The following is a 25,054-nucleotide window of genomic DNA, read 5'->3' on the forward strand; positions in this document are numbered from 1 at the left end:
CTGCCTCTCCCCTCACCACCCCCTTCCCCCTCAAGCAACCACTAAAACACTTCCTCAAAACCTTGAGTCCTGAGGGGATATATGAAAATCACTGGTTTAGATTAACCTTCAACCAATGCAAGAACTCCTTGTGGAGAGCCCCTGGCAGTATCTTGCACACTTACAGTGCTACACTGTGTCCCAGGGGAGCTTATTCTCTCATCGGGCAAATGAGTGGTACAGAGCATTTCCCAATGCCAGGCTCAAATCTGCCTCCTTCCTACCTTCTTCTTTTGGTTCCAGTTATGCCTCCGGACATTGCATAGCAAAAATCTTGTGCTGTCCCTTTTTCTTTAATTAAATACTACTCATCTGACAACACCCACCTCAAATTCTACCTCTTCTGTGTTACCTGCCCTAACAACTCCCACAGTGGTCTCTGTGTCCTCTGGGTTCCTTAAAGTATTAAGTATACTTGTGTGGACCACTCCTTGGCATTTCTGTTCTACAGTCTTAGTTGTCTTTGGCACTCCTACTGCCTTCCTAACAGGAACATATTCTCCTTGAGGTCTAGAGGTCTCCTTGAGGTCTAGAAAGATTTTCAGTCTTTCTAAAATGTCTATTTTCTACATCCCTTCAACATGTTGCATTGGGTAGATCTGCATACACAAGTGTGCACAGGTCATCCATGAACTGGTCCTAACCACAATTATTTTGCTTACTTCCTACCACATTTCCTCACAAAAAAACTCCACTCTAAACAAATCCAAGTGCCAAATTGTATCCTAGGTCTTCCTCCTTTGCAAATAACTTCTTTCTTTCCATCTCAATCTCTCTTTCTCTAGGTCAAGGAATATTACTCTAGGGTACATGAACTTCTGGACATTGTACACAAAAATGCGGTTTTTTTTTTGTTTTTGTTTTTTTGTGGGAGAGAGGGTTTCACACTTTCATACACAATCCTCAAAGGGTTCCTTGACCCCTCATCAAAATATTAAAATTCACTGCTGTAACGTTTTTTGCCTTGTCTGCTTAACCAAGTCTCTCTCTTTAAAACATCAGCTTATGGCCCCTGGACCAGTGAACCTTCCATTATCAGGAAAGACTTTTCAAGGCTCTGAACATATATATATCTGATTTATTATGTACCTTGTGAAAACTTTAAAATTAGTATCTTTATCATGGTATAATTCTTCTGTTAACTTTTCTTGATTATAAACTCTTCAGATAACAGGTTCAGTGTCTTTTTGTTATGTGTCCTATCTTGTACGAACCAGGTACTCAAAATAACACTCTGGACACAGATAAAGATGCTGAGTCATCTTCAAATTAACCAGTGTATGGAAACTGAATTCTGAAGGTATATATCATAGCTATGATGTTGTGGGAGCTGGGCAAAATGCCACAGTTAGCTGCCACCTCACCTCTGCTTTACGAATATTTTCTCTAGCTTCATCTATTTTCTGTTCCAGCTCTGCTCGGCTTTGCTCTGACACTGCAACTCCGTGACATTCCAGATCATCTAGAACCTATTAAAGAAAACAGGAAAATGATGACTGTTTTTTCTTTTTGTCTTTTTTTGCTTAATTGACTAGTTAGGTAATTTGACTTCAGTGATGAGTGGCCACAATTCCTTTTTTAACCTTTAATTTTTTTCACTTATTGTTAATTTAAAAAAAAACCACTCTGGATACCATTATACAAAGTTGCAGAAGTAGTACGGAAAGCCCCCTACCCCTTCCCCCCATGGCAACAACTTATATAACTATACGATATAAAAATCAGGAAATTGACATTGGCACAATCTACAAACCTTATTTGGATTGCATGTTTTGAGATGCATACCTACAATTTCTAAAAAATTAAATGAATATAGGGGCGCCTGGATGGCTGGTCGGTTAAGCATCTGCCTTTAGCTCAGGTCATGATCCCAGGGTCCTGGGATGGAGCCCCGCATCGGCTCTTTGCTCAGCAGGCAGCCTGATTCTCCCTCTCCCTTTGCCCCTCCTCCTTTTCCTGCTCACTCTCTCTCTCTCAAATACATAAATACATAAAATCTTTTTAAAAATTACATGAATCTAAAGTACTGTTGTAAAACAACAACTAATAAAAAATGGCAAAAAGTCTCATATTTGCACATCCCATTATGCGCCCCCCACCCCAAGATAATTACTGTCCCACCAATTTACATGTATTTTTCTGAACTATTTCTTACATATTTGTACATGCTTGCACAGTTTCGTTTAAAAAATAATAAAATGATGGGGTGCCTGGGTGGCACAGTCAGTTAAGCAGCCGACTCTTGGTTTTGGCTCAGGTCGTGACCTCAGGGTTGTGAGATTGAGCCCCGCCCTCAGGCTCCCTGCTCAGTCTGCTTGGGTTTCTCTTTCTGCCCCTCCCGCTGTGCTCTCTCTCTCTCTAAAAATAAATGAATAAATCTTTAAAAAAATGAGATCTATCATCCCCTGAACGTGTCTGAGACCTTTTTATAATTGTACAAATAAATTGACTTCATTCTCTAATCCACAGATGCAAGAGTTTGGCTGTACCATTTTTATTTACTCTTATTCTACTGCTATTTGAGTTTTCAAATTTCCCAATATTATAAATAGTATCATACAAACAACCTAGTTAATGACTCTTTGAACACATATAAGAATATTTAAGATAAAAATATAGAATTGCACATTTTAATTTAAATAGACATTGCCAAGAGCACCTGGGTGGTGTAGTTGGTTAAGCATTCGACTTTTGGTTTCAGCTCAGCTCATGATCTCAGGGTTGTGAGATGGGGCCCCGGGTTGGGCTCCCCACTCAGCATGGAATCTGCTTGAGACCTTCTTTATCTCAGCCCCTCCCCACCCTGCCCACACTCTCTCATTCTCTAAAATAAATAAATCCTTAAGAAAAAATTTAAAAAATAGACATTGCCAAATTGACCCCCAAAAGTTGTACCTAGTCTTCTACTAGTGTGTGTGAGCATATTTTTCTGTGTCTCACAAACATTAGCTATTGTCAATCTTTAGCCTCTCTTCATTTTTCTAGTTTTTGTCCTTTATTATTTATTAAACATACTTTTCTCAATATGAGTCCTTTTTCTGTTATTTATGTTATAAATGTTTGCTCTCATTCTATTCCCTTACTCTTAACTTTTTAAAGTTCTTTTGTTTTATAAGCTGTATATAGTCTTAGATCAATTCACCTTACTGAACCATTGTTATGTCTATCTGAGTGCTGGGTCACATATTTTGGGGGGTACACAAGCATATCATCTAAACAATAACAGATGTACCTTTTCCTAATATTTGAACATTTTATATTCAAATGAAAATTATACCTGACAGTTGTCTTCATTTTCTATATCTGCCATAACAAATTACCACGAACTCAGTAGCTTTAAACAGTACAAATTTTTTTATCTCACAGTTCTGTAGGTCAGACATCTGGATGGGCTTGGCTGATTTTACTGCTCAGGCTCTAACAAGGCCAAAATCAAGTTGTTTTAGCTTGCTAAGCTGGCCCCTGGGGTAGAACCCACTTCCAAGCTCATTCAGGTTGTTGTCAGAATCTAGTTCCTAATAACTCTAGGACTGAGGTCCACAGCCTAATCCTGGAACTGTTTATATGCAAAATATAATTTACAGATATATTAGAGTTATGGAACTTAAGATAGGGAGATTATCCTGGATTACTGAAGCAGCTCAATCTAATCAATATGACCCCTTATAAGCAGAGAACTTTCTCTCACTGGAAACAGATGAGAGAGGCCAAAAAGGAAGTCAGGGAGATTCCAAGCATGGGAAGGATTCAATGCTTCACTGATGGCTCTGAGATGGAGGAGCCCATGTAAAAGGATCAGAGAGAGTAGCCTCTAGGAGATTAGGGCAGCCCCCAGCTGACAGGAAGGAAGCAGGGACTTAGGTCCTACAGTTATTAGGAACTAGATTCTGACAACAACCTGAAAGAGCTTGGAAGTAGAGTCTACCCCAGGGGCCAGCTTAGCTAGCTAAAACAACTTGATTTTGGCCTTGTTAGAGCCTGAGCAGTAAAATCAGCCAAGCCCATCCAGATGTCTGACCTACAGAACTGTGAGATAAAAAAATTTGTACTGTTTTAAGCTACTAAGTTCACAGTAATTTGTTATGGCAGATATAGAAAACTGACACAACCACCAAATATAATGTTTGCTGTTAAGTTTTAGGAAGATAATCCTTGTTAGAATGAAACATTCTTTATCTTGCTGGCTGTGACTTTTATTTTTTAATCACTAAGAGATAATGAATTTTATCATATGATTTTTGATAATCATAGAATTTTTCATCTTTATTTGGTAAATGCACTTTACTATACTGATAAATTTTCTAGTGTTGAATCATCCTGGCACCCTAATTAGTCATGTGCTTAAAATATAACTGGATTCATTTTTATTAAAATTTATTTAGCATTTTATAAGTTTGTTACAACTTTGTTAAAAATCAATGGACTCTATATGTGTGTGCCTATTTCTAGACCCTTTTTTTTGTTCCATTCATCTGTAAGTCCATTCTTACACCAATACTACATCTTGATTTCTACAGTTTTATGTCTTGAAATGAGGTAGAGTAAGCCCTCCATTTTTTCTAAAGGTTTTGTTTATTTGAGAGAGAGAATGAGAGACAGCGCACAGCGGAGGGGGAGGGGCAGAGAGAGAAGAATAAGCGGACTCCCTGCTGAGCCAGGGCCCTGGGATCATGACCTGAGCTGAAGGCAGACACTTAACTGACTGAGCTACCCAGGTGTCCCAGCCCTCCAATTTCTTTAAAAAGACTTACTATTATTTTGAGAGAGAGAGAGAGAGAGTGAGCACATGCACATCAGGGGCAGGGCACACGAAGTGAGAGCGAGAGAGAATCCCAAGCAGGCTCCATGCTCAGCACAAAGCCCGAAGTTTAACTGACTGAGCCATCCAGGTATCCCAGCTCTCCAATTTTATTCTTTTTTTTTTTTTTTTAAAGATTTTATTTATTTATTTGACAGAGACAGCCAGTGAGAGAGGGAACACAGCAGGAGGAGTGGGAGAGGAAGAAGCAGGCTCCCAGCGGAGGAGCCCGATGTGGGACTCGATCCTGGAACGCCAGGATCATGCCCTGAGCCTAAGGCAGACACTTTAACGACTGCGCTACCCAGGAGCCCCCCCCTCCAATTTTATTCTTATTTTTCAAAATTGCTTTAGCTAGTCTAGATCATTTGCATGTCCATATATGTTTTAGAGGCATTTTGTCAATTTCTATAAAAACTCCTACTAGATGTTTGGCATGGATTGCACTGAATAAATGGATTAGTTTAGAGATAACAGGTATTTTATAAATGGGTGAAACAGGTGATGGGGATTAAGAGTACACTTACCATGATAAGCAATAAGTAATGTATAGAATTGTTGAATCACTATATTGTGATTCAATCCGAAACTAATATAACATTGTATATCAACTACACTGGAATTAAAATAAAAAAACCCCCTTCAGTTCTCCATGTTAAAAAAATAAAAATAAAATAAAAATATAAACTTCTATTCTATTGGTCTACATGTCTGTCATGACAATACTACAATGTTTTGAATACTGTAGCTTTGCAATAAGTTTTAAAGTCAGAAAGTATGAGTCCTTCAACTTTGTTCTTTTTCAAGGCTGTTTTGGCTAGCCAGGGTTCCTGGAGATTCCATATGCATTTTAGGATGGGTTTTTCTATTTCTGCAAAAAAATATTTTGGGATTTTGATAAGGATGGCACTGAATTTGTAAATCATTTTGGCTGGTACTGCCATCTTAATATTATCTTCCATTCCATAAACACAGGATGTCTTTCCATTTATTTATATCTTATTTAATTCCTTTCATCAGTGTCTTATAGTTTTTAGTGTACAAATCATTTGCCTCCTTGGTTAAGTCTATTCCTAATTATTTTATTCTTTTTGATGGTATTGTAAATGGAACTGTTTTCTTAATTTCCTTTTTGCATTGTACATTGTTAGTGTATAAAATGCAATTGATTAGGGGCGCTTGGGTGGCTCAGCTGATTAAGTGTCTGCCTTTGGCTTGGGTCATGATCCCAGGGTCCTGGGATTGAGCCCCACATTGGGCTCCCTGCTCAGCGGGGAGCCTGTTCCTCTCTCTCCTCCATGCTCGTGTGCTCTCTCTCGCTATTTGTCGCTATCTCTGTCTCTCAAATAAATAAAAATCTTTCTTTTCAATTTGGATGCCTTTTAATTCTTTTTCTTGCCTAAATGCTGTGGCTAGAAATTCTAGTATTATAATGAATAGAAAGTGGCAAAAGGCAGCATCTTTGCCTTGTTTCTGATCCTAGAAGAAATATTTTGAGTCTTATATCATTATCACTGCTTTTTAAACAAATTGATTATGAAATTGACTCTTCTCTCTTTCTGTCTCCAAATAAGTGTCTTTCTTGTTAGATCACATATTATTCCACACAGATTAATGATGTTCTGTTCATTTTTAAAAAGTCTTTTATTTCTCTCTTTCAGTTTGGACAGTTTCTATTGCTATTTATACTTTTAAGCTCATTGTTCTTTTTTTGATGCCATCCAATCTATTGAATTTTTCAATTCAAATATTGTATTTTCAGCTCTCTAAGTTCCACTTGGTTCTTTTGTATATTTTCCTTTTCTTTCTTCAATATGTTCATGTTTGTTTTCTTTTAAATCCTTGAACGTATTTACTGTTCTAAAGTCCTTATTTGCTAATTCCATCATCTTTGACATTTATGGGTCTGCTTTAATTGATTTTTCCTTTGGTCTTGGGTTATATTCTCTTGCTTCTTTTAATATTTAGCAAATCTGACTCTTGACATTGTGAATACTATGTTTTTCTAATGCAATTTTTTTTGAGAGGGAGGGGGAGGGGCTGAGGGACAGGGAGAGAGAAAGGAGAAGAAGAAAATCTTAAGCAGGCTCCACACCCAACATGCAGCCCAATGTGGGGCTTGATCTTATGACACTGAGATCATGACCTAAGTCAAAATCAAGAGTCATTTGATTTTGACCTAAGTCAAAATCAAAAACACTCAGGGATGCCTGGGTGGCTCAGTTGGTTAAGCATTTGCCTTTGGCTCAGGTCATGATCCCGCATCAGGCTCCTTGCTCAGTGGGGAGCCTGCTTCTCCCTCTGTCTGCCGCTCCCCCTGCTTGTGCGCTTGGGCTTGTGCTCTCTCTTTCTGATAAATAAATAATATGACCTCTGGGAATTCTTCAGCTTATCTCCTCCGTCATTCTCTACTCCGTATTGTGGAATTTCATCATATGCATGTGGGGTTTAGTATTCAGCAACAGAATGAAGGGGGACCTATGTCAATCTTTAGAATTCTTCCTCTGCATCTCCATACTGTCTGGTACTTTGCCTTGAAATTCATGCCACTTCAGCCACTCTGAACTCTGATCTCTGTCATCTCAACTCAGTGAGTCTGTGGTGCCCTGCTTAAGTTCTCCCTCCCTGCACTGCAATATAGAAAGTGCCTTTAGGCAGAAAACCTGAGAAGTCATATGGCTACTAATTTCATTGTTTTTTAAGTGTGATCCCATGGCAATTTATCATGGTAATTTATCATGGCCAAAAGCAGAACTGGTTTTAGGATTTAAAAAACCCTTAATTTTGTTGCTTAAATTATACCTTACTAGATTAAAGCCTATCGTAGGTCATGCTATTAAGAAATGGAAAAGTTGTTGAAATCTGCCTGTAAATCTCCTAGCAGAAAGACGCAATATGCCTTGACAACAGAGAGAGGAAGCAGACTTTTTAAAATACCTGAACAATTACTTTCAAATACAGTAAAGCATTTTAATGAAACAAAATCTCTTTATGTGTTTTACATTTTGAAGTATAAAGCTGCAGTAATTAATCTAACCACTATTTATTGGATAGATAGTAGACAGATAACTTATCTCTCTAGTTCACAAATTCTTTGAGATAAACTGTGTTAGAGGAACTGCACTCAAGAAGCCTTATCTGTCCGTGAAATCTCATTTACATGACCAGATTTCGAAATTTATACTGGAGTCTGACACCAGGTTTTGGGGTATTTGGGGTAAAGAGGGGAGTTTTATTTTGCATGCAAGAGGGGTATAAATTGTTATAACCAGAAGGCAGACTGTAGAAGACTGTATTTTTGAAAAAAGTTACTACAGTGTTTCCCACTCCACATGTTCTTCTAGAACCTTGCTATCTCCCTACCAAGAAATGGAGTTTATGTTCACTCTCCCTGAACCTGGACAACAGGCCTTTGTGACTGCCTCAGTTAACAAAAATATGACACAAGTAATATCATGTTATTTCTGAGGCTAGGCCAGAAAAAATAACATAGCTCCTACTTGGCTCATTCTTGGGACTCAGCCCCTTGGGGCCCTGCGCTACCATGTAAGAAGTACAGCTAAGCTGAAGCCACTGTGCTGGAGACCATACGGAGAGACCACAGAGAGACTGAGATGCATGAGGAGCTCCAGCTGTTCTAGTTCCCAGTGGTTCGAGTCTGCCTGTTCCAAGAACCAGACATTTCAGTGGGGAAGTCTGTGAGGTGACTCTAGCACCAGTCACTATCTGACTGTAACCACATGGGAGACTCCCAAGAAGTGGCACGCTAAGTCCATCCAATCTCCAGGGTGCTAAGAGGCAATTAAAAATGCTCTTTTTTGTGGCATTAAGTTTGAGGTGTTTTGTTTTGCAGCATTAGATTAGTGGAACATTGAACTCAGGGTCCCTATGAGACAGTAAAAAGAAGTCAAAGCAGGCAAGAGGATATGTGTTTACACAGAAGAAAGGCCCAATGTTGGCGATATTAATTTATGATTTTTGGTAAGTGAAACGATGGCACTGGTTGAGAGTGCCTATAATGAGAATAAAGAATAAGGAAAGATAGGGGCGCCCGGGTGGCACAGCGGTTAAGCGTCTGCCTTCGGCTCAGGGCGTGATCCTGGCGTTATGGGATCGAGCCCCACATCAGGCTCCTCTGCTATGAGCCTGCTTCTTCCTCTCCCACTCCCCCTGCTTGTGTTCCCTCTCTCGCTGGCTGTCTCTGTCTCTGTCAAATAAATAAAAATAAAATCTTTAAAAAATAAAAAAAAATAAAAAAAGAATAAGGAAAGATAGCCTAGTAGAGAACTCTAAAGAATTTAAATATTTAAATATGAGGTGGAGAAAGAAGAACCTATCAAAGAATACAGGAATGGCCAGAGAGGATGAAGGAAAACCAGGACAATGTTAAGTCATGGATAACTAGAAAAGAGAGTGTTTCAACACAAAGGGAGCTGTCAATTGTGAAACTGCCAAGAGGTTTTGAGAAACAAAAGTGTCCATTTTGGATTTAGCGACATAGACACCACTCCTGATTTTGGCAAGTGTAGTCTGTATGAAGTGTGAGGGAAGGGAACATAGGAAAAGTCCAAATACTACGGGCTAAAAAATAAGTGTGAGATTAGGAAATACAGACATTAAATATTAACAATTCTTTTAATAAGTTGGATGTGAAGGTAAAGAAAAGGTTATAAATAAATGGAAATTAGAAAAAATTTATGATAACTTGTGCTTAGAGTTTAGTCTTGAAGATACATTTTCTGGTGTTTAATTTTACTTTTTAAAATTTTAATTTAATTTTATTTAGCTCTTTTTTGTTAAGTAAACTCTATGGTCAATATGGGCCTTGAACTCACGACCCTGAAATCAAGGGTCTCATGCTCTACTGACTGAGCCAGCCAGGTGCCCCCTGAAGATACACGTTCATGGAATCTACAATTAAGTCTTCAAAAAATTTGTCTAGGGCATTAAAGGCTTAATTCAACACAGGCATGTCTCCTCTACTACCTGAAAGACGGTAATACACTATCACTGGCTTTTCTTAGGAAATTTTATGGCAAACAGATAAATTACTGTGTTGCTGCTTGAAGGGCTTAAGGAATTTCCAAGCTAAGTAGATAGGTGAGAGCATACTGCTGAGTGGTTGAAATTACAGAAAAAACATAAAGGATATTTTTCACATTAATAAAACTCAACTCCTTACATTGGTTTGACATTTGACTTAAGCTAAATGTAGCCTAAGACTCTCTATTACACTTACCCGTTGTTGGTGAACAATGTTTTTGTGCTCACGTGCCACACGTGTGGCCCATTTTCGAGCCTCCTTGTTTAGACTGTGCTCCTCTGTGGTCCCAGTTTCTGATTCTAATTGTCGGCTCTACAACATAAGAGAGGACAGAGACCAAACATTGTTATGCTTACTGAAATCACTACTGTTTGTAGGTGGGACAGAGTGCCTTCACAGCACTCAAAACAAGCCAGGCTCCACTACTGTGGGAAGCAGTGTCTCATGTCAGAACATTAGCAGGACGGTACGAAACCATAAAAGGCCACAGGTTTTTTTCAATGTACACTGCTTAATATTAGAGCTACATCTCTAATACTGTGGACTGATCCATTCTGCGTGTGAAAAAAGCTGGCTAAACAAAGAAAAAAAAAGTATTCATGCCAACCTACTATGACACTAAAATAGTTACAGGGGTAAAATGGAAACAACTCAATCGTTTCAATGGGATTTAAAAAAAGAATTAATGGAGAGAAGTGAAGAGAACAAAACAATACAATAACAGCAACACAACCTGTCTGTCCATAAAGATATTGGGTTTAATTTAGTTTCAGGTCCATCACCAATTCACCAAAAACCTTCAAACTAGGTTTTGCCCTTCCTCTGGACTTTAATATTGTACGAAAGAGAGGGGTGCTTGATTAAATGATCAGTAAGGGTTTCTTCTGGCCCTAAAATATCATTATTCTGTTTCACAAAGAACAACCTGCAAAATCTAAATTAGCAATATTAATAGTTAACCCCTACTGTACAAAATACTCTAAAAGTGCTTCACATAATTTTTATAACAACCTTATGAGATGAGTTATACAACCATCTTACAGAAAAGGAAACTGAGGCTCAGAGAGGTAAAATTTCTAGTGTCTACCAGATATTAAATGTTACAACTTTAAGTTATACAAGTCTGATGCCAGAATCAGAGCTCTTAACCACTATTTTAATTTTCTCTAAACTCTTAAGAACCCATGAAAAAAGAATCTAGTAATTGGGAAAGCAAACAATTTCTTAAATATGAATTATCCCAAGAAGACTTTAATACAAAAAAGAGGCAAAATTTTACAATGGAAAGATCTTAGAAAACTGACTTTTGCAAGGCCACACAACTCAAAATTGGTAAAGTAGAATTTGACTGGATTAAAAACTTAATACTTCTGTTTGGGGGATTATAGGCAAGGTTCAAAAACTTTTACTCTATGCAGACATTTCAGCTGAAGCTAGATTATATAATGATAAACACATTGAAATAGAGCAAAAGAATCAAAATCAAAATCTAACCAATTTCACAATTATATTTTATTATTCTGATCCATTCTTTGGGCTATTAGGAATCTGGGAACCATCTCTATTATTATATTTTGCTCTGTCAAAGGATCTAGGCATATAAATTGTAATGCATTCTCAGAAGTCGGGTTTAAAATGTTAAACACTGGATACAGATTGCAAATGCAATCCACATTAACCAGAGGAATCTAATGTATGAATGAAATGCCAGAAACATGTATTCTGAAGAGCCCGGACATAGGTTTTTAAGTCAGGCAGACTGAGTTTTAATCCTCTCTATGTCCTTTATTATCTTTATGATCTTGGGCATGTTATTAATCTGAGTCTTAGTTACATCTGAAAATTGGTGAAAATGCCTATGTCATAAGGGTTAAGATAAAATGAGCTTATATTATTAACACTCTCTTATAGTACCTATATAATTAAGTATCCAATAAATGGTAATTGTTAATGCTAAACACCCAGCTGAAAATTACTTGAAACAAAATCTTGTTATTATTAATAAAAAAATTTCAAATAATTCCTAGGTTCTTGCTAGCCCAAAGAATGCATCAGAAACAAGACTGAAGATATGCTGAAAGATCAAGGCAGATCTCAAACAGAATGAACTTATTGGGAACAGAATATATGAGAAAAGAGACAACTGATGGAGAAATTTTATTTTTATCACTGAGCAACATTTTAGGAACAGGTAAGTGGATTTAAATGTGTACTGGCTGCAGATAGGTCCCAGCCCTACTTGCTCACACATCCTCTCTACCTTTTTACTGAATATTTCCTGTGCTTAAGAGCTGGGGAGGTGAAGATAGGGCCTTTACCCCTTTCTCTTTGGGTTTACTATTCCTCAGATGGGAGTGTCCAACGACCAGGACAGACAACAAATGCCACTGATTGGGAGATAGGATTTTGTGATTCAAATTCGAGTTAATTACTTTTTTTCCCATGAATTCTAAAATCAAGCCATAGAAAGACATGTAGAAGCTACCTATAACTCGGGGTCTAGACAAATGAGAATTTCATGCAAGGCAAATACAGCCCAGGTGTTAATACACAGAGTAATGTCTAATGCCACCTCTACCATCCAAGATTGATACAAATCAGGATCTAGTGTAGATAAGACGGTGGTGTTAGCAGTGGTTGATTCTACCAAAGGAACTGCTAGTGACTGCTTCTTTCTGAAATGTCAGCTAATTTAATCCTTAGTTCACTCTTTTAATGTTTTTCCTTTACTTCTTAAAAATGTATTTGAAACATAAGAGAATAATAACATATATAAGCTATTAAGCACAAAACTTAAAGCACATTGTTATCTGTGAAGCAGAATATGAGAATTTAAAAACTAAAAATTCACTTATTGAACTTGATTATTTTTAAGAGAGACATGTAATAATATCGCAAATTCTCAGAATAGTGGCACAAGAATAATTCAAATAAATTACAAACTGAAGAGAAATGCTATAAAAGGACTGTCCTATCAACTTTTAAGTATAGGATAGGTAGTTTTTCATTTGTCATTTGTCAGCTTGGGTATTTGTTAAGTCAGGTCAACTAAATGTGATTCTTGAGATCTTTGGAAATGTTAGATTTTAGAAATCGTACAAGTTTTAGTAAAAAAAAATTACAGAAGCATATGGGTCTTTTCCTGGAAAATAAATATAAATCTGAACACAAACCTATGCTGTTCCCTCTGGATAAAATAACTTCCTTATCGTTTTTTGTATTGTTCTTCAAATCTCAGTTCACACATGTGGGGGAAGGGGTAGAGGGAGAGAATCTTCAAGTAGACTCCCCGCTGAGCACAGAGCCCAACACTGCTGGATCCCACAACCCATGAGATCAGGACTTGAGATGAAACCTAGAGTCAGATGCTTAACTGACTGAGCCACCCAAGCACCCCTTCAGTGGTTACCTTTGAACAGTGACAGTTCAGGTGAAAACTTTTTACTTCATGCTTTTTTATAATTAGAGAACTATAGAGCTTTATTTTTTTCTAAAAGGGTGCCATCGATTGCATATTTAAGCTCTGTGCTAACTGCTTTACATAATTTAGTTCTCAAAATAATCCTAATAGAGATTCTCAATTTATAGGTATGGAATTCTAGGCTTAGAAAGGGTGGGTGTCTTTTCTAAAGCCAGTAAGTGGTGAATTTAGAGCTTGTATTGAGATCTCTTTGACTTCAGATTCCTTGCTACCTTATGACTGTACTGTCTAACTAATCGTTCTATTTAGTTAACGCCAATATTGACAAAATAGAGGCAGTAATATTGAAGAACACATTACTAAAATGCAAATTTCCTTTGAATGAAACTTTGGCTAGGCCATTTACTTAGAGGTAAGACAGCTTTTGATTTCATTTTGTTTCTAGAAAAACAAAAGCGAAACTGTTTCATATGAGTTTAAGAAGGCCTTCAGAGCCTAGCAATGTTAAATTTTTTAAAGTTCCCAATTTTTAATACTTTATTTAAATATTAGCCTTTTCAAATTTATAAAGTTATTAAATGATTTTAAAGAACTACACAACAGAAATTAACATTCTACTAGTCTTGATATATTAGTCTTTAAATCATCTTAACTATTTTGTCCTTAGTTACCCTCTCAAGATATGATTTCAGTTCACTTTAGCATTAACATAAGGGCATAGAAGGTTCAGACAGGTATCTGAGCATACGCCCAGAAGGGCAAAGTGAGTAGGGGATAGAAAAGCTGATTTCACACAAGAAACACTGTCATTATTTTTCAAGTCTGTTACCAAAATATAACCATTTGAAAGAGAGAAAAAGAGATGGTCATATATGATGAATGAAAACCACAAACAGAGCAAAATACTAGCATTTCAACCTAATTTCAAAAGATAATGTTAGGGTTGTCAAGCCAATGTCATATGCCAGGAACAATCTAGTTATTAACCCTCATTCAAGGGATTTGTACTACTTGTAGTTTTCAGCTTATTGGTATATATTTATTGTGTTAAATATTTAATCCACTTTAGTTTTTATGAAATTTAATAATATACTGTTAATTATTTCAAGAAAGTTAATTTTTACGTGTCCTGAAAAGGGCTTCTTGAAGTAAAAAGCATCTGGATCTGTGTAGGTTATTATATTCCTAATACTCATGTTTATATAGATTCACGATCCTATAATTTTGAAATTCACAATGCTCTGAAAATCACAGGTGTTTTAGGTAAGTTTGGAGCCACAGCTCATTTGTGGCAAAATTTGACTTCAACCAAAGAGACGTTATTTATAGTTTTTATTTATTTAACTTAGTATGACTATTCAAATGTTTTACTGCAAAAATACTATGCTTGATCATGAGGTCCTTCTCCTTGTTTAGGGTGTTATACAATATATGGCATATGGATCACCCTTCTAAAACCTGGATAATTCTGTTATTTTATTTTTTAAATGTTTTATTTTTAAGTAATCTCTACACCAAACATGGGGCTCAAACTCACAACCCCAAGATCAAGAGTCCCACGTTCTACCAATTGAGCCAGCCAGGTGCCCCTAAAAATCCAGGATATCTATGTTATTTTATTTATTTATTCATTTTAAAGATTTTATTTTTTAAAACATATGGAACACTTCACAAATTTGTGTGTCATCCTTGCAGAGGGGCCATGCTAAACTTCTCTGTTATCATTCGAATTTTAGTTATGTGCTGCCAAAGCGATCACTGAAAAATTTTAAATTTTGAAACACATGTGACCTGAAGACTTCCAATGAGAGACTGTGGACCTCTGAGTTACATATTTGAAATATATTACACAACTTGGGAAGGAGTGGAGCCGTGCTCCTCATGAGTCATAACTTATTCTGACTACACCTGGATAGTAGCACTTTTGCTTAGACGAGATGCAGGAACCCATAACCAGGTGGAATGTGCATAGTCTCTCAGGGAAGCAAACAGGGGCCATTAGATACCGAAGGTAAATCTAAGAGAAAAACATGTCCTTCAGTAATGCCATGAAAACAAGACAAAAAAACAACAAAAACCCTTGTGTCTGACACCCTCTAGCTATATGCAGAGGCATGACTGGTTGGAACAGCCATATGAGGAATATGCCTTTATTTTGGTAGCTCTCACAGAGACTCCGCTTTAAGGGCTATAATCACAGGCTAGATAAAAAAGTGAACTCCTAGGATCCTTTGTGTCAGTGCATCACCATGGCATCTACGGAAAACTCTGGATACCTGTAGATGATTAGAGAAGGCACCAAATCCAGAGAAAGCACAAAGACTCATTATATGGATGGTACGTTTTCTACGACTGAAGAACTTAGGACAACCCCCTCTGAACACCTGACTGCCAGCACTGCTGTTTCTGGAGAGCGACACTCATGTCTATAATCAGGGCTTCTCGTTTTTGGATACTGTGGTCAGTGTACGTATAGGAGGATGGTACCTATTTACCCACAAGGAGGATTTTCCACAAATTCCCTATCACAGTGCTTTCATGTTCATATGCCAATGCTATATGCAATACAAGATTTCCATCAGCAGATACAGCCACTCACTAACAATGAGAATTTTCAAGTAATTTCCCTGTATGGTATATTGATCCCATATAGTCTTTTATAGACAAGGGTAATTTTTGGTAAATATGTTTTTCTTAGTTTTATTGAGAAATAACTGACATACATCACTATATAAGTTTAAGGTGTACAGCATGTTAGTTTTACATATATTGCATATATTTTAATAGATGCATAAAATGCCCCACTTGAGCAAAAATTTAATGTGCATTAGTTGTAAATTACAGCAAGTGACCATTTTACTTAATATAACTTTGAATCTTTATAGGGTAGAATTAAATATCACAACTAGTGCCTAAAATAACAGGAAAAGATCATATATCAGAAATTTGTCAGCTATTTTTTTTAGACTTTACTTATTTATTTGAGAGAGAGACAGAGGGAGCACAAGTGGGGGGAGCAGCAGAGGGAGAGGGAGAAGCAAACCCCCCATTGAGCAGGAAGCCCGATGCGGGGCATGATCCCAGGACCTGAGATCATGACCTGAGCCAAAGTCAGCCGCTTAACGGACTGAGCCACCCAAGCACCCCTGTCAGCTATTTTTTATATCTGTGATACTGTGATAAAAATGCCAGTTTATGGTATCTGTGAAGATATTATTATTTGCAGTTCAGGGAAGGTAAAAAAGGAAAGGATCTTTGCATCCCCACCAGGAAATTTGGGGGAAAAGTTTCATAAGTTTTCCCTGCCTTTATAGGTGGACGTGTGTGTTTCCCGTATTATTCCGCTCCCAGGTTGAAAGAGGATAGGAAGTCCCTTTCGTAGGATGTGATGAAATGTCCTTAAGGGCACACATCATTAGTTCTGGTAATGGAGGGGACGAACACTGAGGTGTATGTAGGGCAGAGGTGCCGAAAAATGTAAAAGGGGTAGGAATGGACGCTAGTTGTTAGCTACTGGCTGCTGTTTATTCTAAACAGATTGCCTTTTAGGCTTATAAACTGTTAAGAAATAGGTTGATGAGATCTACATCGCGGAATGAAAAAGGAGAGTAGAAGTCCCAAGGGACTTTCAATGATCAACTCAGTAAGGGAGTTAAGAGCAGAAGTACCATGAATATAAGAGTGTTACAAGACTTCTTAGTCTTTATAATGTCTACTATATTTGATATTTTGGTATTTCCTAGAGCAAACAGGGGCAAAATCTAAAAAAATGAAATATACTTGTCTTGTGGAAAGATACGGGAAAAAAAGACAGTCAACACTTATTCTGGCATATCTACTATGTGCAAGGTACTGAGTCAAATGCTTAAGTATTTCACTTAATTTTCGAACAGGTGGGAATGCAAGTTGGTACAGCCACTTTGGAAAACAGTATGGAGGTCCCTTAAAACGTTAAAAATTGAGCTACCTTAGGATCCAGCAATTGCACTACTGGGTATTTACCCCAAAGATACAGACGTAGTGAAGAGAAGGGCCATGTGCACCCCAATGTTCATAGGCACATTGTCCACAACAGCTAAATTGTGGAAGGAGCTGAGATGCCCTTCAACAGATGACTGGATTAAGAAGATGTGGTCCATATATACAATGGAATATTACTCAGCCATCAGGAAGAACGATTACCCAACATTTGCAGCAACATGGATGGGACTGGAGGAGATTATGCTAAGCGAACTAAGTCAAGCAGAGAAAGACAATTATCATATGGTTTCACTCATTTACGGAACATAAGAAATAGGAAGATCGGTAGGAGAAGGAAGGGAAGAATGAAGGGGGGTAAACAGAAGGGGAAATGAACCATGAAAGACTGTGGACTCTGGGAAACAAACTGAGGGCTTCAGAGGGGAGAGGGGTGGGGGATTGGGATAGGCCGGTGATGGGCATTAGGGAGGGCACATATTGCATGGTGCACTGGGTGTCACACGCAAATAATGAATCATGGAACATTACATCAAAACTAAGGATATACTGTATGGTGACTAACATAATATAATAAAAAATTATTATAAAAATTTTTTTTCAAACAGATTAAGGTGCTTAACATTTACATATGAGAAAGCTGAATCAGAGAGATTAAATATATATAAACATATAACTAAACACAGCCAGCAAATGGCACAGACAGGATTGGACTCCAAAGCTCATGATTTCTTATTGTATGACACCTGTATCAACCTCTAACACAAGAATGACCCAGGTGACAGCTGAAGGACTTTTCAAAATTGAGATTCTAACATGTATACCTGTCAATTTTCCCTTATAGAACATCCCCTTTTTTGGGGGATAAGGGAAATTTTAGGGTACATCTCATATCCTTCTTAGAATAATCTTGCATTAAAAACTCATTTCAGCAAAGAAAGGTGAACACTACTCTTTCTAGAAAGGATTTTTGACTTTCTGGCATCATCTGAAAAATGGTATTTGAGGATATAAAGAAAGGACACTGTAGAAATCAATAATTCTATATGGACATAAAGATAAGAAAATCTTTCAGTGTTAACCATGAAACAGCTACTAAGTTACTACATCAGACAAAACTTGCCACTGATCATTGTTACTTGTAATGATCTTATGGTTAACGCTAAGATTCCCAATCTAATTCTATGGCTGTACGAAATAGAAATAATTGTGTCTTTATAAAACCATTTTCGCCAGTTTCTTTTGGTATATCACTCTAAAGCATGAGTCAAAATAATCAAATATTAAAATAAAATTACAAGAAATTTCGATTCATCAGCAAGTAAAGATAAGCCAAAAAAAACCCCCAAAAGGGTATACTCATTTCAAGCCTTAATTAATTTTGACAGTAATATTGTGACTTTATGTTTTCATCTGGACATTTTGGACTTTTGCATGAAAAATACTGCAATTTGAAGTGGGCTATATTTAAAAAGGCTTCAGTTTCAAAACCCCTTGATAAAGGCAAGATTAGCTCTACAATTCGTTTCAACATGCCTCTTGAGAAATACTAAGGTTCTTTAGACAAGATGAAAAATGAGAAGTTCAATCATTTCACTATAAATAGGAAAGGAAATCCTTAATTTATATGGGAAAATGGAAAGCCCCAGTTTACGCATTCAGTGGCCCCTACACACACACACACACACACACACACACACACACACACACACACACACACATTTTTAATCCCAATACCAAGTCCCACCCTTCATTAACATGCAAACCCACACAACCCATCTCCCCCACCCTTGGCCCACACCCCCATATACCTCAGCTATGGTCATTCTCAGAGCACTGACAGGGGAGAGCTCAATATCCACCAGTTGGGCAGCTTTTAAACTCTGCCCAGTAAAGATTGCACAAGGACAGAAAACAGCATAGTTAGAATTTTAGGGCAAACAGGGACATGCAGCTAAGAACATTTACCACAGTGTCTAGAAACAGTGGGGTTTAGGAATTGTAGCTGGGCCATGGACAAGTGAGATGAGAGTCTACTGTTACTCTGATTCTTCTGAGGAAAATGGGCAAAGATAAAATAATCTCGAATTAGTCACAATTTTAAGTCAAGCTTGGTGAACCTGTCCACACCCTGTATTTTCTAATGCTCTGCTTCATTCCTCTCAGGTAAAGAAGTCAAATTATAGGACATTGCTGAGTCATTAAGCAAAAGTGGATTGATAAAAAAAAGGCACTAATATAAAGGGCAAGAGTTATAACCTAGAGGTAAATGCTGATTTCCTACATTTCTTTACATAGCCACAAACAGGGCTCCTTAAAATGTAAGAAAAGTAATGACAGTATCTCCAGCAAAGGTTTCTATTAAACTGATACCATGAAACTCTGATATCGTAAATTCTCCTGGTTCTGATTCCAGGTTTACTAAAAGACCTTATGAATATAATTTGACATCCCTCTTGGCTTGCCTACTTTTTGAAAGAATGTGCTAGATGTGCCAACATGTGCTTTCTTAACTTGCAGAAGTTGTCTTTTCTTTGTTATCAAATTAGCATTTTGGTTCTATTTTTTAAAATCCAAATAATGGCAAACATTTTTCATAAACTCAAGGATAAAATGCATGATTAATATCTGCTTTTTAAAAATTGCCAATTTGGCATTTATGTTAATGCTCTGACATTCTAAGAAATCTGAAAGGAATTACAAAGGGCCTGTAATTTTTTATAAAGCCAACCAAAATATGTACAGGCACATATTCACTGTTCTGTTTATTGATTCTATTCTGGTTAAAATGTAACCACTGGTTTCTTTGGAAGTGTGTACATGTGAAGAATTTCATAGACAGAAAGTATAATTTGTATTTGAATTGAAAAAAAAATTTTATTGAGTATTTTTTCTTCTTCCCTCTGTTCAGTTTACAGGTTTTTAGTTACATGTCTTATACCTTAACCTCATTTAAGTTGCTAGCATAAAGATACTGGGTTTTAGTCGCATTTTAGAAAGGAGAAATGTCAGTTTTTCTGTATACTCACAGTTTTGTTATAAAATTAAGGAGACACACTCAGCTTTTTCTGCCCATTCCAAGGATAACGGTTATTTGAGCACAAACATAGCTTAAAAACAAATGGAATGAAAATCTGGAATTCCCTTACAGTATCACTGTCACAGGGCTGGAACTGGAAGGGCTGGGGTTTGTGAAATACAGCATTCTCTTGTAAAAACAGCTGAAGATTATAGTCCCGTACCACCTAAAGAGAAAATAAAGTATCTTTAAGTCTTTAATAAGGTTACGAAGTCCAGTAATTATATTTTAAAGTTTAAGCTTTATTCTGCTTTCCAAAAATGAGAAATCATCCAATGCTATGTGATCAAAAGAAAATGGTAAGTACACATTTTTTTCATTTCAGATAACAGTTGTTACTTGTGTCCTATTTTCTCAATAGTCTAAATATGGAAAGTACTAGTTCAGAAACTAGCCCAGATTTGGGGACTACATAATATGCAATATTTTAAGACAGCAAAAAGATAGCAATTATACAAAACGTTGCTCTTTTTAATGGGGGCAGTGGGATGAGAACAGGGAAGCACATTAGTCCCTTAGGTCTCTCCCAGCTATAAAGTTTTGTAGACCTCTTAAAGTCTGCTATATGGACATTGTCATCCGCTAGGAAACTGCCAGTAAACCCCTTCCACAGCACAAAATAGCAGTAAAACAATTTTTTTAAAGTAGGTACCATGCCCAAAGTGGGGCTTGAACTCACCACCCCGAGATCAAAAGTTGCATGCTCTACCGACTCAGCCAGTCAGACACCCACAAAATAGTATTTTTATAGTACTTCTTGACATCATTTCTAGAATTTACATTCTTTTTTTTTTTTTTAAGATTTTTTTTTTCATTTGCCAGTAATCTCTATACCCAGTCTGGGGCTTGAACCAACAACCCCAAGATCAAGAAGTTGTGTGCTCCACCGAGCCAGCCAGGTGTCCCTAGGAGGTTACATTCTAATTACCATCTTAAAGCATACCAAGAAATTCATATAGAAGGGAAACTGATACACAGAATGCAGCAAAACAAATAGTACAGAAAGACAGCCATCCGAAAAGACTCCACTGCACTATATACCCTGGGAAAGGGTGGACATCAGCAACATTTGATTGTCCAGAAATCCATTTTCCATTTTGCTTATCTTCCATTAGCTCCTCTGCCAGTGGATGGGCAGAAGAAGAAGAAGAAGAAGAAGAAGAAGAAGAAGAAGAAGAAGAAAGTTTTAGGAAGCTCAGTAGCTATACCTTCGTAGTCCTGGGGAAAGAGCTCACTGAAGAGATAGAGAACGCAGGGGTTATATTTTACATTTTATTTACCAGCACAAACCCAGTTCCTTACTGCTCATTCAAAAGCCATTTATTGATAGAGTTTACCAAGCCCAGTGTTAAATGCAGGGGTGAGGGCAATATATAGATGAATAAAGATGAATAAACAAGGTTAGCATCTTCAAGGAATTTATAATCTGGGAAGTGGGAGAACCAGACCATACACAATTAAATACACTGTGAAAATAGGTATGTAGAGGGTACTAGGAGAACACAAAAGAGGTGATATTTAATCCAGACTGATGGGGTGAGATGGGGTGAAGAGAGCTTGGGAGAATTTTGTCAGGCAAGGTTGGCTGAATAAAAATATTCTAAAGGGAAATGCATTTTTTTCCTTTCCTGGATTCCAGTTTTAATCTGCGAAAGCTCTTGACACAGCCCTGAGAGCCTCACTAATCGCCATGCAGAAAAAGCTAGGAGGGATCACCCTTATAGTTACAACCTTTTTAGATTTTTAACTTTTATTATCACATATATAAAAGTAGAGACAGCTATAAACCCACCTACCTCTTCCACCCCCAACTATACTGAAGCAAGTCCCAGACATATCATTTCATGCATAAATATTTCAGTATGATATCTAAAAGACAAGGACTCTTTTAAAAACCCTACCCATATTAACATTTACAATGAATGCTTATAAAACCACAACCAACTGTTCAAATTTCCTTGATTGTTTCATATTTTTAAGTCTTTCAAATCAGGATCAGAACAAGGCCCCCACACTACATGTGGATACTGCTGCTTAGGTTCCTTTCATATACAGGCTCCTTCCTCCCTCCATCTCTTTTTTTCTCTCTTGTAGTTTATTTGTCGAAGAAACTTCATTTTTGTCCTGTAGCATTTCCCACAGCCTGAATTTGTTGACTGCAACCTTGTAGCGTTGTTTCCTATATGTCCTATAAATTGATGCTTGACTGCATTCAGGGTTTTTTTGCTTTTTGTTTCTTGCAAGGTGATGTTTACTTCCCCGAGGAGGGTTGCCTCTGACTTACCTCTTTTTATGATATTAACTGCTAGAGTGGGCTGAATGGTAGCCCCTGAAAAGGTAGGTCTAAGTCCTAAACCCTGGAACCTGTGAATGTTACCTCATTTGGAAAAGGATCTTTGCAGATGTAATTAGGTTAAAGATTTTGAGATCATTCCAGATTCCCTCGATGGGCCCTAAATCCGATGATAAGTATTTGTATAGAAGACACACAGAAAAAAACACAGAAGAGCCAATGTTACCACAGAAGCAGAGATTAGAGTGATGTGGCCACAAGCAAAAGAAGGCCTGCAGCGACCAGAAGCTGGGAGAAGCAAAGACTGATTCTCCCCTAAAACAGTTGGAGGGGATGCAGCTGTGCTGATCCTTTGATTTTGACTTTTAGGCTCCAGAACTCAGAGGGAATACATTCCTGTTGTTTTAGGCCACCCAGTTTATGGTAACTTGTAGTAGCCCTAGGAAACTAATATAACAGGCCCATGATGATAAATGCCTAAATCTATAAAAGGATGCAAAAACTAGATATTTTTTCTATTTTTTCCTATTATTCTAAACAAGGAATTCTATCATTCCTTTTTCATTTATTAGCTGGAATAATTCTATGAAAGAAACTTTGCAAGTTGACTATTTAATTACCTTGAGGTACAGTTTGTATAAGGAAGACAAGATAAATGGTTAATTCTTTCCCTTTATTATCTAGTTTCCCAACTGAGTTGTTTCCCTAGAAACCTCCAAAGAATGCCTAATTATAAGTTTAATAAATTATTATTATGAAGACACGGCTTTAAAAATCTTCAATGTGTTTTAGTTCACTGCAATTATTAGTGATGCTAAAATTATCCCATCTTTGGCCAGTAAGATCACTTCCTGGGTCCTTTTCACATGACCTAGTAGTTTTTGATAATTTTGCTAGTTTCTTTGGCTTTTATTATGACAACTCATTTAAGGTTTATCTTATGTATTTCATGCCCCAGGCCTGCAGAATCACACCTACCTTCCTCAAAAGCCCTGTCTCCTTCCCCCATCCCTAAACGAGAGGAGAAAGTATTTAGAAAACAAAATCTGGACACTAGAGGTACTAGGTTAGTCGCTGGTCTTTTTCTCAAATGGTTTATTTTGAAAGGAAGTCATAAAGAGTTCCCTATGTGCCTCCCAATGTTGGCATCTTGTATAACTATAGTAAATATCAAATCAGGAATAAACACTGGTACAAAGTGCAGAGCTTATTTAGATTTCACCATTTATACATGAACTGATTTGAGGTGTGTGTGTGTGTGTGTGTGTGTGTGTAGAGGTCTATGCAATTTTATCACATGGGTAGCTTCATGTAACCAGCACCAAAATCAGACACTGAACTAAACCACCCACAAAACTCCCTTATGCTGCTCCAAAGTAGCTATATCCACTCTCCTCATACCTGATTTCTGGCAACCACCAACCTGTTCTCTAGCTCTAGGACATGTTATTTCACAATTATTATATGATGGACTCATGCAGCATATCAATTAAAAAAAAAAAGATTTATTTATTTATTTATTTGAGAGAGGGAAAGAGTGAGAGAGCATGTGCGAAGGGGAGAGGCAGAGGGCGAGAATCTCAAGCAGACTCCCCGCTCAGTGCAGAGTCCAATAGAGGGCTCAATCTCATGACCCTGAGATCATGACCTGAGCCAAAACCATGAGTCAGAGGCCTGACTGACTGAGCCACTCAGGCACCCCAGCGCCTATCTTTTCAAGACTGCCTTTTAAAACTCAGCATAATTTCCTTGAAGTTCACTGAATCTGCTGCATGTATCAACAGGTTGTTCCTTTTTATTGCTGAGTAGTGTCCCACAGTACGGACATACCAAGTTTGACCCTTCACTCAATGAAGGGCATTTAAAAATTTCCAGTTTTTTTGGCTATTATGAATAAAACTACCATGAACATTTGTGTGCAAGTTTTTGTGTGAAAATAAATGTTCCTTTTCCCTGGGATATATGCCCAATCCCTCTCTCTTTAAAGGTATTACTGAGGTATAACTGACATACTATAAACTATATATTTAAAGTATAATTTGATAAGTTTTAATATAGCTGTACACCTGTAAAAACATCATCACAACCAAGAGAGTGAATAGATTCTTATCAAAGGTTTCCTCACCCCCCTTGTAATCCTTCCTCCACTCCCTTCCTGTTTCCCTCTGTCATTCCTTGTAATAACTGAGATGAAGTTTTAAACCTTGCTACAGATGAATCCTTCAGCACCTAGCACAGTGACGTTGCCTAAAATAGCATTCAATAAACCGATGTTTAAGAACACCTGTCTATCCACTGCTGAGATTAAGTAAAAGTATACCCATATTGGGGCACCTGTTTAAAGTGTCAGTTGTTTAAGCGTCTGCCTTCGGCTCACGTCATGATCCCAGGATCCTGGGATC

General features: G+C 37.4%; 1 protein-coding gene and 1 non-coding gene across 3 annotated transcripts in view; both read right to left on the minus strand.

Annotated features, from left to right (window-relative positions):
- The window catches only part of FCHSD2 (FCH and double SH3 domains 2), a 266,698-nt gene that overhangs the window by 35,009 nt on the left and 206,635 nt on the right, over positions 1-25,054 (minus strand). For both annotated transcript variants that reach the window (XM_008707312.2, XM_008707313.2), the window contains exons 10-12: positions 20,430-20,525; positions 10,077-10,193; positions 1,404-1,508 (exon numbers count right to left, since the gene is read on the minus strand). In XM_008707312.2, coding sequence (XP_008705534.1) covers positions 1,404-1,508; positions 10,077-10,193; positions 20,430-20,525 — 318 coding nt within the window. The remainder of the gene's footprint in view (positions 1-1,403; positions 1,509-10,076; positions 10,194-20,429; positions 20,526-25,054) is intronic.
- Positions 14,955-15,061, minus strand: LOC121102980. The gene has a single exon (XR_005835135.1). It is a non-coding gene; the product is annotated as a U6 spliceosomal RNA (small nuclear RNA).

Source organism: Ursus maritimus, unplaced genomic scaffold (genome assembly GCF_017311325.1).
Source record: "Ursus maritimus isolate PB19 unplaced genomic scaffold, ASM1731132v1 scaffold_16, whole genome shotgun sequence".
NCBI lineage: Eukaryota > Metazoa > Chordata > Mammalia > Carnivora > Ursidae > Ursus > Ursus maritimus.